Genomic DNA, 13,474 nt, shown 5'->3' on the forward strand with positions numbered 1-13,474 from the left:
CTAAGTTTTCTCTCAGAAGCACTGTGTTCCCATAAAGCTCTGAGAGCAGACCTCTGGCTCCTATTGAAGGCAGCGCTGTCCAGCACCGCGGCAGCCTCCTGCCCCGCTTGGACGGGGGCCTAGGAACCCTCCCCACCTTCCACTGCTCGCTGCTGCCCTTCTCCTCAAAACAACAGCTTCTCTTGGTTAAGGGTAGTACCTGAGCACCTGCTCCGTGCCCGGCCCAGGGCCAGCAGCTTTGATATCTGGGATCTTCCAAATATCCTAAAAGATCAGGAAAATCAGAATCGCCACCCATGACCTGTAAGCCACTATTTATGGCAGACTAGTCACATATGTATCAGGTACTATACTAAGCCCTTTGTGTCGTGTCACACCTCAGTTAATGGTCCGGGATCAGTTCTGTCTTTAAATGAGGAAACTGAGGTTCAGAGAGGTTAAGCAACTTGCCCAAGGACGCACAGCCAAGACCCAAGCCTCAGCTACCTCTTTGCACCATGCGCCCAATCTAAAGATGAAGAGACTGAGGCTCAGAAGGAGGCAGAGGCACACTCATCCAGAGTCTGTGGCTGAGTGGAGAATCCAAAACTCAAACCCAGGGTTCACTGGCACCAAAGCGTATAGGCCTAACTCTGCCCCGCTGCATCCCGGAGATTCCTCTGTCAGCCACAGAGGCTGGCACTTTCAGGAGGTGCCAGGGCTCCCCTGAACCCCGGGGCAGGCTGGCACCATTCTCTGACTTACCAGCGCCACCTCTAGCCCAGGCCTGTCCCTGGCTGCCAGCCCTGGCTCTGCCCTGGCATAGGAGGTGGGCTTTTCCCAGGGCTGATCTGTCACACTGTGACTCAGCTCCCCAGCCCAGGGTCCCAAGTGCCACATCCCAGGCTGCCCTTTGTCAGCCATTTACTCTCATGTGACCTCGCATAAGCAGCCCATCTCCAGACCTCCACTCCCACTGCCCTGTCCCCGTAATTGCCCTGGGTCCCGGGCCTCCCCATCTCCCAGGAAACCTCGATGACGATGATGTGGCCCCTGGCTGGCTCTGCTTCTGCCTCTGGTTTTTCTTGCAAGGCTGAGAGCGCCCCCTGTCTGCCATCCGGCAGCCTTCTCTCCTCTCCAATGAGGCTGCATCCTAGGATACAGCCAGGTCCTGGCCGGGGAGACCCGGAGCCACCTGAGAGCCCCTCCACACCCTTTGCCAAATGTCCGCTTGAACTGCGGGGACACTGAGGAACATTCTGGCCGAGATGCTCTGTGTACTCACCATGCGCTTGCACCAACTGCCTTGACGCCTTTACATGAGCGAACCCATTCAGTCCTCCCAGGTACCCTGGGGGCTAGATTCGTCACCCACCCACTTGACAGATGAGGAAACTGAGGCACAATGCGAGGGCCTCTCCCACTTCCGGACAGCCACCTTTCTTCTCCTTGGGATCTTGCTGAGGTGGGAGGACAGTGGGGGCTTGGAGGGGTGGGTGCCTCACACAGTCTTTTCTGCTCTTATCTCGGCTCCTGGTCCTGGCTTCTTCCTCTTTCACTCCCTTTCAAGGCCAGTTCTACCGTAGACCTTGGGCCCGAGTAGTTGCTCAGATGCACAGTATCTTCCCTGGTCCTCACACGAATCCCAGGAGACCATCTGATGTCTTTATGGTGTTTGTCTAAGAATCACCTTCGTGGTGAAACTAACCTCTCGGACACGCTCAGCACTCAATAGTTTATATAGAGCGCTTTTACGCTGATTATCTCTTTTGAGTTTGCTGACCAACAGATGGTGGTGGTGATGCCTCCGAGTAGAGCTAACCTTTATCCCGCATGCACGCACCAGACACCTTGCTAAGCTACTCGCGTGGATTAGCTCTTTCAATCCTCATAGTGACCCTTTGCTGTTTATTTTACAAGTGAGGAAACTTGGGGCGCCTGGGTGGCTCAGCCGGTTAAGCGTCTGAATTCAGACTGGGTCATGATCTCACGGTTCGTGGGTTCAAACCCCGCATCCAGCTCTGGGCCGACAGGTCGAAGCCTGGAGCCTGCTTCCGATTCTGTGTCTCCCTCTCTCTCTGGCCCTCCCCTGCTTGCACTCTGTCTCTCTCTATCAAAAATGAATAAACGTTAAAAAAAAAATTAACAAATGAGGAAACTTGCCCCAGTCACACCGCTGTTGAGAGGTAGCAGCAAGATTTGAACTTAAGCAACATAACCCCAGGAGGAAGTATTGTCCCCTGCGCAGAGAACCTTGGAATTGGAAAGAACCAGAACCCTAGGGTCTCACCCGTGCTCTGCCACTGACTCACATGTGCTAATGGGAAGTCTCCTCTCTCTGGGCCTCAGTTTCCCCATCTGTAAATCAAGAAGGTTGAGTTAGACATCTTGTAAGGCTCTTCTGAGCATTGGCGGATGTCCTAGGACTCTAGGATTCTCCAGGAACCCCCAGACCCATTCTGTAGGGGGTCCACCAGGACACCACCCCTGCTGTGTGGAAGCTTGGGATGTGGGGGTCTGGGTAGTCCCTGAAGCCAGAGCCCCTGTAGGACTCAGGTTGAGGCCTCTCTCTGTAAACAAGCCTGGCCACCTGGAACAGGCTGTCTGCCTCGGAGAGCTAGGAGAGCAGGTGGCCAGAGATGACAAGCCAGAAGGGGAGCCCTGGGGCCGGAGTCTGCAGGAGTCATCTGGGAAGCGCCCCGTCTCTATGCCGGGCTTGGCTCGGAGCCTGAGAATCTCAGTGGGCAGGGATCTCAGAAACCAACCTGTCCAGCCCTCTCCTGGCGCCCAGATCTGCTCTGCACTGGCCCACACCTCAGCTTGGAGCCTCCCTTCCTTATCCATGCCATTCATCTCTGGACTCCTCCCCATTGGGAAGTACCCCCCGCCTCAGCTGGGCTAGAAATTTCCCCAACAGGCCCCTGTACCAGCCTCCTCTGCCCAGAGCCCAGCTCCCGGGCCCCAGTAGGTCCAACCTGAAGGATACGCTCTCAGCAGACCTGTTCCCAGTCTCCGGCTTCATGCCCTCTGCACCCTGATCTTTCTCCCGGACCCACACCAGTTTATCAGTGTTCCCTTCGAAGTGTGGTGCTGGAGAGCAGAGCTGGCCAAGACATGCTCCCCTTCTCCCAGCCTGCTCCGCCACCCTCCTGTCCGTGACTTCATACCCTTTCCCACGGCCTCTCTGCACAGTCCCAGCTCAGCCCCTTGCAGACTGGCCACGAGCCCCCGCCGGGCCTGCCAGCCGTGACGGGGGTGGCCTTCTGACAGGCGCCACCCTGCTCCTCTGTGGCCACGGCCCGTGCTGCACCCCTCACACCTGCTCTGCCCGCGGGGCCCTGGCCTGGCACAGATCCTGGGCAAGTGCCGTGCGAGTGCTAACTGTCGTCCCCTGGACGCAGGCCGTGCTCTGCAGCCGGCGAGAGTGAGGGCTGAGCAGTCAGCGATGGGAGACGGTGCTCACGGTAGAGTCAGATAGCAAAAACACAAAACAAAGGAGATGGAACCGTGCAGTGTAGTTGGGTTATGCCTTTAAAGCTGCATAGACTGGACTGCTAAGTAGCCTCATGGCTTTGCCACAGCTGTCCCACCAGTCCGAGCCCAGGACTAACAATGGAAACTGTGATCTGTTCCTTATTATTGTTACTGTAAACTGTTTTCGTGTAAGCAAGTGCTGAAAATGCAACTCAGAAAAATGGAGCTAGTTCTGAGGGTCAGGATTGGGTGAGCTGTTTTCCTTTTTAAAAATGTCCTTCAGCGTCTTAAGACTCTTGTCCTCCCAGTGTGTCCCTGTTGGGGAGACATAGTCGAGGCTCCCAAAGCCACCCCCTTCCTGTGAACTCCTTGGGGTGGGAGTGGTCAGGGTTTTGTGTTCCCTCTGGGCTGCCTCCTCACTGGCCCAGGCACCATGGCAGGGGTATTCCCTGTGCCAGCCAGGCCATGCCACCTGACCTTTTGGTGGCTCCGGGAACAATCAGGGGACTCCAAGGGCTTCTTGGCTGTGGACATCTGAACGGAGCTCTGAGGTTTAGCGCTTCTGTTGGGCTTAGTGACTAATATCTTCTGTCTCTCTCTCTCCCCTCCCCATTCCCCTTCAACCTAGGGGGACAGAGGTGACCCCGGGCCTGATGGTGAACGTGGTGACAAGGGTCAGGAGGGACTGAAGGGCGAGGATGGGCCCCCCGGGCCCCCTGGCATCACTGGCGTCCGGGTGAGTATGTGTGACTGCATGCCAGCACTTGGGGCTTCTGGGGGGGACACGACTCGAGCCTGCTCAGGCAGTTGGACAGGAGGGGAGGCCTTTTGATAGCAGTCCCTTGAAGGCCTTCCCCTGTATCCTTCCTCCACCTGGGAGCTTCCCAGAGAACCAAGCTGACCATGTCCCTCCCTCGCCTAGCCCTCCCATGGCCAGCCCTCAGACTGGCACCTCACACTCTTCAGTCTGGCTTCCACACCCTCCACAAGTCCGGCCCTGCGGGCCTTGTCCCACATTCAGCCACACTGGATTTAGCAGGGAGGATTTAGCAGGAGGGGCATCAGCCAAGATTCTCCACTAGGAGTTTGCTGTGTGACTCTTCACTTGCCATCACCCTCTCTGGGTCACGTGCTTGGTATGGATTTGGAAGGAATGCGTGCTGAGATCACTTTAGACTCCAACATTCCAGAGGCTCTTTCTTAGCAAACTTCTGAGTATCGTGGTTGTGGGATGGGCAGCGACATGTGGCAGAAATAGCCCTGGGTCTAGAGTCCAAAGGTTAAGTTCTGGCTCGAGCACCCGCTATCTGGGTGACCTTAGGCAGATCACTGCTGCCTCTCTACGAGCCTTGGCCTTCTTATTTAAAGAGTCAATGAAACTTTGGAAAAGAAAGTGCTTTATATTATGTGCCAGAAAATAAATATCATCTTTAAGAATTTGGAAGAGGAAATGATTGGAAGCTGCTGGTTGTGGTCATGATAGTGGTAGTATATTGATGGTTGGGTGCAGGTGTTGATGATGGTCACAGTGGTGATGGTATTGGTGATGGTGGTGATGGTGATGATGGCGGAGATGGTGATGATGATGGCGGTGGTGATGGTGGTAGAGATTGTGGTGATGGTAGTGGACATGATGATGGTGGAGATGGTGACAGTGATGGTGGTGGTGGTGGAGATGGTTAGGATGATGGTGATAGTGATGATGGTGGAGATGGTGATGATGAGGGAGATGGTGATGATGAGGGAGATGGTGATGGTGGTAGAGATTGGTGATGGTAGTGGAAATGATGATAATGGTGGAGATGATGGAGATGGTTAGGATGATGGTAGTGATGATGATGGTGGAGATGGTGATGATGGTGAAGATGGTGATGATGGTGATGATGGTAAGGATGATGGTGGTAATGATGATGGTGATGGTGGAGGTGGTGGTGATGGTGGTGATGATGGTGGAGATGGTGATGATGGTGATGGTGGTGATGGTTATGATGGTGGTGATGGTGATGGTGGAGATGGTGGTGATGGTGGAGGTGATGATCGTGGAGATGGTGATGATGGTGGTGGTGGTGGAGATGGTTAGGATGATGGTAATGATAATGGTGGAGATGGTGAGGATGGTGATGATGGTGAGGATGATGGTGACGATGATGGTGGTGATGGTGGTAATGATGATGGTGATGGTGGTGATGATGGTGGTGATGGTGGTGATGATGGTGGAGATGGTGATGATGGTGAAGATGGTGAGGATGGTGATGATGGTAAGGATGATTGATGGTGATGGTGGAGGTGGTGATGGTGGAGATGGTGGTGATGGTGGTGATGGTGATGATGGTGGAGATGGTGATGGTGATGATGGTGGTGATGGTTATGATGGTGGTGATGGTGATGGTGGAGATGGTGGTGATGGTGGAGGTGATGATAGTGGAGATGGTGATGGTGGTGGTGGTGGTGGAGATGGTGAGGATGGTGATGATGGTGAGGATGATGGTGTAGATGGTGATGATGGTGGAGATGGTGATGGTGATGATGGTGGTGGTGGTGGAAATGGTTAGGATGATGGTAATGATAATGGTGGAGATGGTGAGGATGGTGATGATGGTGAGGATGATGGTGACGATGATGGTGGTGATGGTGAGGATGATGGTGGAGGTGGTGATGATGGTGGAAATATTGGTGATGGTGATGGCAGTGGCAGCAGTGGCAGTGGTGGTGACAGTGGCCACAGTGATGGGGACAGACGGTGGTGGTGCTGGTGGTGGTAGCAGCGTTCGTGTCCATATTTTGCTGTCTCTACCAATTTTCATATACGGGAGCTGGAGAGAGGTTCACTGGGGCCAGACTGAGTGCGTGCTGGGTGACGGAGGTGGTGAGAGGCTTGTATTTGAGTCTCTTTGGCATCAGGGCTGCGGGACAAGTATCTCCCACTCTGGCCAGGAAACAGTGGAGTATTTAAAAATAGACTTTTATGAGCCATCAGAGCCTTTCCAGAAATATATCTACATGGATGGGGGCCCAGCAAAAGTCTTCATTCTGGCCCCACAGCCTCACCCCACTGGCTGCTCCAGCCCTTACTCAGGGTTTCCCACACCATGAGGGATGCTCCCAGCTGGAGAGGGCCCGTCAGAACAAGTGGCCGGCCGCCCTGTCCTGGGGGAGACTCCCGGCATCCTGGCCCTGTGCTGAATTCTTCAGTGCTGACTCATTTCTCCTCCTGACAAGAGATCAGCCAAAGCAATCACCTCAGTGTGTTGACAAATTCCACCGGCCCCTGTACCATGATTTCACAATTTCCCAAATATGACCATCCTGGGACAGCGGTGCCCCAGACACTGAAGATCTGCGTTCCATTCCAACCTGGCTAGGTGGCCTGTGGAAAACACCTTCATGTCACCGAGCCCATTCCTTTGGCTCTCAAATGGAACAAAGAATCCCTTCCTCCCAACCCTGTGGCCAGAATTGGATGAGGTATGATGCGGAATATGGACACAGCGCCTGGCCCTTGGTTGAAGCCATGATGGTTGTTACTATTTTATTTTTGGAGGAGCAAAAGACCTTGACGTTGCTGACACAGTGCCTTCCGGTAGAAACAGAAGACAAGCTACATGTGTAATTTAAAATTTTTTAGTACTCACATTTTAAAAATGTAAAAAGAAGTGGGTGAAATAAATTTTAATAGTCTATTTTATTGAGCTCGATATATCTAAAATGGTAACATTTGCAACATATAATCAATATAAAAATCATTAGTAAGGCATTTTGCATTCTTTTTTTTTTGTAATAAATCTACGAAATCTGATGTGTAATTTACTCTTACAGCACATCTCAGTTAGGATGCTGGATTTTCATTAGAAATACTTGAGCTGTATTTAGATTCCATGAACTATACAGCTGAAAATGTAGATTCATATCCCCAAGTGATTCCAAACATACCTACAAGTTTTATAATAACTGAATGGTCAACTTTAATTTTAAATCAATTAAAATTAAATTGAATTAAGAATTTGGTTCCTCTGTCCTGGTAGCCACATTTCAAGTGTTCAGTAGCCCTGTGTGGCAAGGGGCCACCAGAGTAGACAGTGCAAAAGCTAGTTCAAGACCTTTATATTAGAAGTGGAGAAACTGAGGGACGTCTGGGCGGCCTAGTCAGTTAAGGGTCCGACTTCGGCTCAGGTCATGATCTCCGGGTCCGTGAGTTCGAGCCCCGCATCGGGCTCTGTGCTGACAGCTCAGAGCCTAGAACCTGCTTTGGATTCTGTGTCTCCCTCTCTCTCTCTGCCCCTACCCCGCTCATGCTCTGTCTCTCTCTCAAAAATAAATAAACATTAAAAAAAAAAGAAGTCGGGAAACTGAGGCACGCAGACGGAAAGGGAGTTGTCCAGGATCGCATGAGGCTTTAAGCACCAGAATACAGGACAGTCTGTCCTTCCAGGATCACCATTCCCTCCTTCCTGAGGGCCCCAGAGTGGGCTGAACGGCACTTCCTTTAGGGACTGGACATCTTCTCCGGTACACTTGTGCCATGTTTTGTCTTTTGAGCAGACATCTCTCCCTTGTACTAAATCAAAGCCAGCCTCCTTGTAACTTCTGTCCACCGACCACCCCAGAGAACACAGTTGCTGCTGCCTCGGGGCGGCTGCAGAAATCTGTAGACAGAAATCCAGTCCCTCTGGGTTAGCCCATGTGTTTCCTGGCTCCTCTAAGATCCCGTCTTCCTGCCCTTCCTCCATCACAGTCAGTACCTACTCCTATTCCAAGGTGGGACCATCATCTCCCTCATCCTAGAGCAAGCGCCTCTGTTAATGCAGCCATAGAGATTGAATCAAACTAGCTCTTTAGTGTTGGCCAAGAACGTAGGTGTTTTTTTTCCCAGCTCCCCTTGAGGTTTGGGCCTTGAGAGAACTGTCTTCTGTGGGCCGTCGGGATGTCCTTTCCAAACCAGAAACACTGCCTGCCCCACCCCCTACATCCCAAACCAGTGTGGCTCAGGGTTGGGATGCTCTTCTCTCCCTCTCTTATATGCACACTTACACGCACTCACTCACCCTGCTGAAATGTGTGGCCCTGACCAGGGCAGGGCGAGGCAGAGCTGCATTATGGGATGCCCTGTGGGGGAGGGGGCACAGCGGCCTGTTGGAGGGAGTGGCCTTGGTACCCCAGTGGGAGAGCGGGGGAGGGCAGCTGACCTTCCCCGCACAACGCCCCACTGTGACGATCCCCTCCAACTCCAGCCCCCAAGGGAGGGAGACCCTGTCAGTGGGACATGGCCCCAGGGATTGTCAGAAGTGAGCCGCAGCATCTTAGAGATGAGATGCCTCGTGTCATCAGTGGGTACCCTGAGCCCTGGATGTGGACTCAGACAGACCGACAGTTGAATCAGGGTTCTGGGCAAGTCCCTTCACCTTCTGGAAGCCCAGAGGTCACCATAGGTGGGAGGAGGCCTTGAGCGGGCCCAAGGCTCAGCGTGGCTGGGAGGCTGGAACAGTGCGTGGCAAAGGGAGTGCAGAGAGCTGTTCCCGTTGGGACAGCCTGGGCGCCTAGCGGCCGCCATGAAATGAGGATTTATCCCGCGCTTATATGGGCCACGCACCTGGTGAGTGAGAGCAGGTTGAATTCTCAGCTCTCTGAGGCACATAGGACCCCTGTCCCCACTTTGCAGACAAAGCCTCCCATCACGGGAAGTTAGGTCACACTCAAGGTCACAGGGGCCTTGAGCACGGGTGAGTTTTGAACCCAGCAGGCTGCCCTCGGAGCTAGCGCGCTAATCTTCCATGTTTCTCACCCTTTTCTTTCCCTCCTTCTCCCCTCAGGGTCCTGAAGGAAAACCAGGGAGGCAAGGCGAGAAGGGCCGGACAGGAGCCAAGGTGGCATGCCATGCTTCCTGGGGCCGTGACCTCCCCAGTCCCTCTTCCCCTCGCCCTGCCCCACGTCTCTCTCGTCTCTCTCCACCTCCCTATGGGGCCTGGTGACAGTCTGTCTCTCCTTCCACTGCAGGGTGCCAAGGGCTACCAAGGACAGCTGGGTGAGATGGGCGTCCCTGGAGACCCCGGACCCCCTGGCACCCCAGGCCCTAAAGGGTCCCGGGGCAGCCTGGGACCAACGGTGAGAACCCTCTGGGTGGGGTGGGGTGGGGTGGGCTGAGGCACGGAGCAGAGGGGGGCCAAGGGCAGAAAGAGAGGTATCGCCAGCTCGACCCCTTGTCCTGGCCGCCTCTTTTGAATCATGGATCCCTTTGGGAACCTGCAGAACCCGCAGCCTCTCTCCCTGCAAAAGTACCCACAGCACCAAGTGTCTCTTTCAGTTTGAGGGGGTGGTGGGTCTTCTGAAGTCCTTCACAGACCCAGATTAACAAGCCCCATTTTAGGAGAGGGAGAGGGGACCAGCCCCTCGTGAGTGTTTTTTAGGAAGGAGTTTTCCCACTGGAAATAGCTCCATGAGGATCAGGGTGAAGGTGCTACGAATCCCTGGGGGACTATGAGGGTGTCCCGGTCTATCGCTGGCCTGCCCTGAAGGAGGGCCCCCGGGGCTCTGGCAGGTGTAGAGGGGGAAAGCAGGGGGGAGGCAGACAGGTGACGGCATCTCGGAGCTGCCAGTGTGTACTGATCAACGGCTGGGCCGTTTTGTGACACTTAAAGTGTCCACGGTGCAAATGCTCCCACCCTGGCTGATTGCATGCTGCCACCATGATGTCACTGAATGGGCACGTGGGAGGAGCTATGCAGGACTGTGTGTTGTCCACTGCACAGACTCCGTGGGCGGAAATACGCGAGAGCGTAGGTAATAATGAAATGCAGTTATCAGGAAGGGCTGAGTTTGGAATATTTATCATCTTCGTCTTTAATATGATTGGTTTAACTGTAACCTCTCATAGGGTGCTCCGGGACGGATGGGGGCCCAAGGAGAACCGGGACTGGCTGGTTATGATGTAAGAAAATCTCACCTACCCCCTTCTGGAATTCTGTCCTGCAGGCAGGGACCCAGCAGTGCCTCGGCCTCAGCCCCTACCACCTCCCTGCTGCGGGTGGCCCTCGGGCCACTGAAGGTCCCTGTGCCCACAGAGCAGCGTGGGGGTCAGAGGCCGCTGGTGGGCTGGGCGGGGGTGGGCAGCCAGAAGCGCCGTCCCCCTCCGAGTGCCTTCACTGAGTCCTTCCTTCGCATGGCGGGTGCCACGTTCGCTCCCTGTCTGGGTGTCGCACCTGCTGTCTGCAGAAGGGAAGGGTCTTAACCCAGTTCTGCATCCAAGCTGGCACCCCTCTTAGAGGTGTGCCAGGGGCCGACATGGCTTGTCTGGGAGGCCAGGCCCCAGAGAGGCACAGGGCCTGCTCCAAATCACACAGCGAGGTGGGGCAGAGCCGGGACCCAAACTTACAGCCCAGATTCTTCACTTCCGAGTTCCTGTCCTTCATCACTGTGCCTCTCAAAGTCCTCACTCGCCCATGCGCTCTCACCTCTTGTCATCTTGTTTCCTGCAGGGACACAAAGGCGTCATGGGCCCCCTCGGACCTCCTGGACCAAAGGGCGAAAAGGTGGGTGCTCAGTCCTGGGAAGCAGGTGCTCCCTCTAGTAAGTCCCTGGGACACTGTGGCTGGGGTCACGCGGAGGTTCACGGTCGGCTCAGCCCTGCTCGTACCACGGCTGGCCGGGAGCCGTTAGACCTACATTCAGCCCAGATGTACCGGGTGTCAGGTCTGTGCCCAGCACCAGAACAAAACCAGACACAGCTCCTGCCTTCCCCGGGGCTTCCGGTCAAGCAGGGGAAACGGACACCAGCCAGGTACCAACCAGAACTGCAATCCCATCATCTGTGCGAACGTGAAGATTGAAGCCTTGCTTAGGAACGAGATCACCCGGTGAGAGCCAGCAGAGGGCTTAGGACAGAGAGCAAAGCCAGCCTTTCACAGCCAGGAAGGAGGCACTGAGGCAGAGGGAGGGCATGTCTGTTTCCTACTCCTTGGCTCCAGCCTCGATAGAAGACAGGAATAGGTAGAAGAAAGCTTGCTGATGGCTCTGCCCTGCCACCCCGTGCAGGTGGGGACATGGGGCCAGAGGGCCAAGGCCTTGGTCCCAGGTCACGTTCCAAGGCAGCACCAAGATGGCCCCGGGCCCGGGCCCGGGCCTTTGAGCTCCGAGTCCCCCGCTCCTGCCTCCCTCCTCCCCTGATGGCTCAGCTGGAATGCCTCTTAGCAGGCGGCCTGCCGCTGTCTCCTTGCCCCCCTGCCTCCCCAGCCCTCCTTTCTTTCGCCGAGTCAGCTACCCACTAACTACATCCCTCTGCCTGGTGAATCACCCTGGCCTGGCTTGCTGTCCAGCTGGCCCCTTCCTCCTGCTTGGAGAAGAGATCTGCCATCAGTGGGCTCCAACGTGCCACAGGAAGCCGCAGGAAGCGTCCCTCCTCGGCCCTCACGGTCTGCCACGGCTGGCACAGGAGGGGTTAAGACGGACCCTGAAACAAGAGGCTCCCCCCGAGCCACCTTCAGCCCCAGACCCAGTTCCTGTGGCTGCCGAGAATGGGATCCTAACCCTCAATCCGCCCTGAGCCTGCCGGGGCCTTGGGTGGGGCCCCAGGGTTCCCGGAACCTTGACGGCCTCATCGGTTAAGCGGGTGGGTAGCTCAGGAGTGCGAGGCGAAGCAGGACATCACATAGATGGCAGCCAGAGGCACTTTCTGATGTATAAGGTATTGTATGAGTTCTCTCATTCATTTGGCTATCTAACGGGGACTTAGGGATTTCAAATGATTATGTGGTGTGTTCTCGGCCCTGAGCTAGGGGCTGCAGAATGATGCCCTAAAGGGCTCAGGAGTAAAAATAGGCGCGAGAGTGAAGAGCCACGCACAAGCTGGAGGGTGCTGGGAGGAGCGGGAACAGGTTCGCAAGGGAGACCCCAAAACACAACGGCCGTGTGCAAAGCTCTTGCCCAGGATGTCTCCACGGTCCCCGCCACGACCCCCACCTGGAGGTGTCAGTGTCCCACGTGACAGATGGAGAAACTGAGTCTTCACGATGCTCAAGGACTAGGTCAGGACCGGTGGAAAGGTGGCAGGACTAGGGCGCAGACTGTCTGATGCCAGGCTGTGCATCCCTGGCTTTCGGAAGCAGGCACTTGGATGAGCTGATACGTCGTTCAACTCTTGAATTCCCTGTGGGGCATGTGTCTACAAAGGTGGTGTCTGGAGGGATTAGGGATGAGACTCTGGGAACAAGGAGACGAAGGCTTCACCAGCTTCCTGGTGCTAAAAACGCATCCCCGAACTAGAGCCACAATGTAAGGCGGGGCGGGGGGGGGGGGGAGGTGGGGAGCGGAGGAGATCTGCACAGCTGGCTTTGGGGTCAGACCACTCCTTGATTTCTGTGTGGCTTTGACTAGGACCCTTCTTTCCCTGGGCCTCAGGCTCCCCCTCTATAAAATGGGCCTGTAGTCACAGCAGTGTAGGAGTGCTGAATGGAATCTATGAAGCACTTCACGAAGTGTCGGGCACACAGAATGCGCTAGGTAGACCCTGCCCCCCTCTCCGATGCGCCCCAGTCCGGCTGCTTCCCTCCACGGTGGGACTGAGACTAGGGACAAAAAGCCACAGAGAGAGGTCAGGGAAGAGAGGGAATCCCCACTCCCTGGGCCACCCCCTTGGGTACAGCTGGTTCTAAGCCTCGGGCCAAGTCCCTCCCGCCTTCAGTCTCTGCCCACAGGAGCCACAGAGGCCCTGGGCCAAAGGACTGCAGCTGCCAGCCCTCAGGACCGATTTGGGCCGGGGACAGGCTCCAGCTGCAGGGCCAGCTCCTTCTCCTGCCTCCCAGGCTTCCCCTTCAGTCCCGGCCAACATCGAGAGGGCCCGGGGTGCCCTGGCTGGAGCCTCCTGCCCAGCACGCACCCCCACGGGAGTGGCACCGGTTGTCTGGGGCTGGAACGTTCTGAGCCCCGAGGTTCCGCCGCCCGCTGTTCTGCTTACACCTTCCCTGTAGCCAGCACATGGCATCCAGGCTCCTGTCTTGGGGGTGGACCAGGGTCCAGGGCGGCCTGCCAGGGC

General features: G+C 55.6%; 1 protein-coding gene across 6 annotated transcripts in view; it reads left to right on the top strand.

Annotated features, from left to right (window-relative positions):
• COL27A1 (collagen type XXVII alpha 1 chain) overlaps positions 1-13,474 on the top strand; it is a 140,816-nt gene that overhangs the window by 105,682 nt on the left and 21,660 nt on the right. For 5 of the 6 annotated variants that reach the window (XM_045042847.1, XM_045042849.1, XM_045042846.1 and 2 more), the window contains 5 exons: positions 4,082-4,189; positions 9,261-9,314; positions 9,445-9,552; positions 10,322-10,375; positions 10,923-10,976. In XM_045042847.1, coding sequence (XP_044898782.1) covers positions 4,082-4,189; positions 9,261-9,314; positions 9,445-9,552; positions 10,322-10,375; positions 10,923-10,976 — 378 coding nt within the window. The remainder of the gene's footprint in view (positions 1-4,081; positions 4,190-9,260; positions 9,315-9,444; positions 9,553-10,321; positions 10,376-10,922; positions 10,977-13,474) is intronic. The other variant, XM_045042848.1, reaches the window with a different exon arrangement.

This window comes from Felis catus, chromosome D4 (assembly GCF_018350175.1).
Source record: "Felis catus isolate Fca126 chromosome D4, F.catus_Fca126_mat1.0, whole genome shotgun sequence".
In the NCBI taxonomy this organism is placed as follows: domain Eukaryota; kingdom Metazoa; phylum Chordata; class Mammalia; order Carnivora; family Felidae; genus Felis; species Felis catus.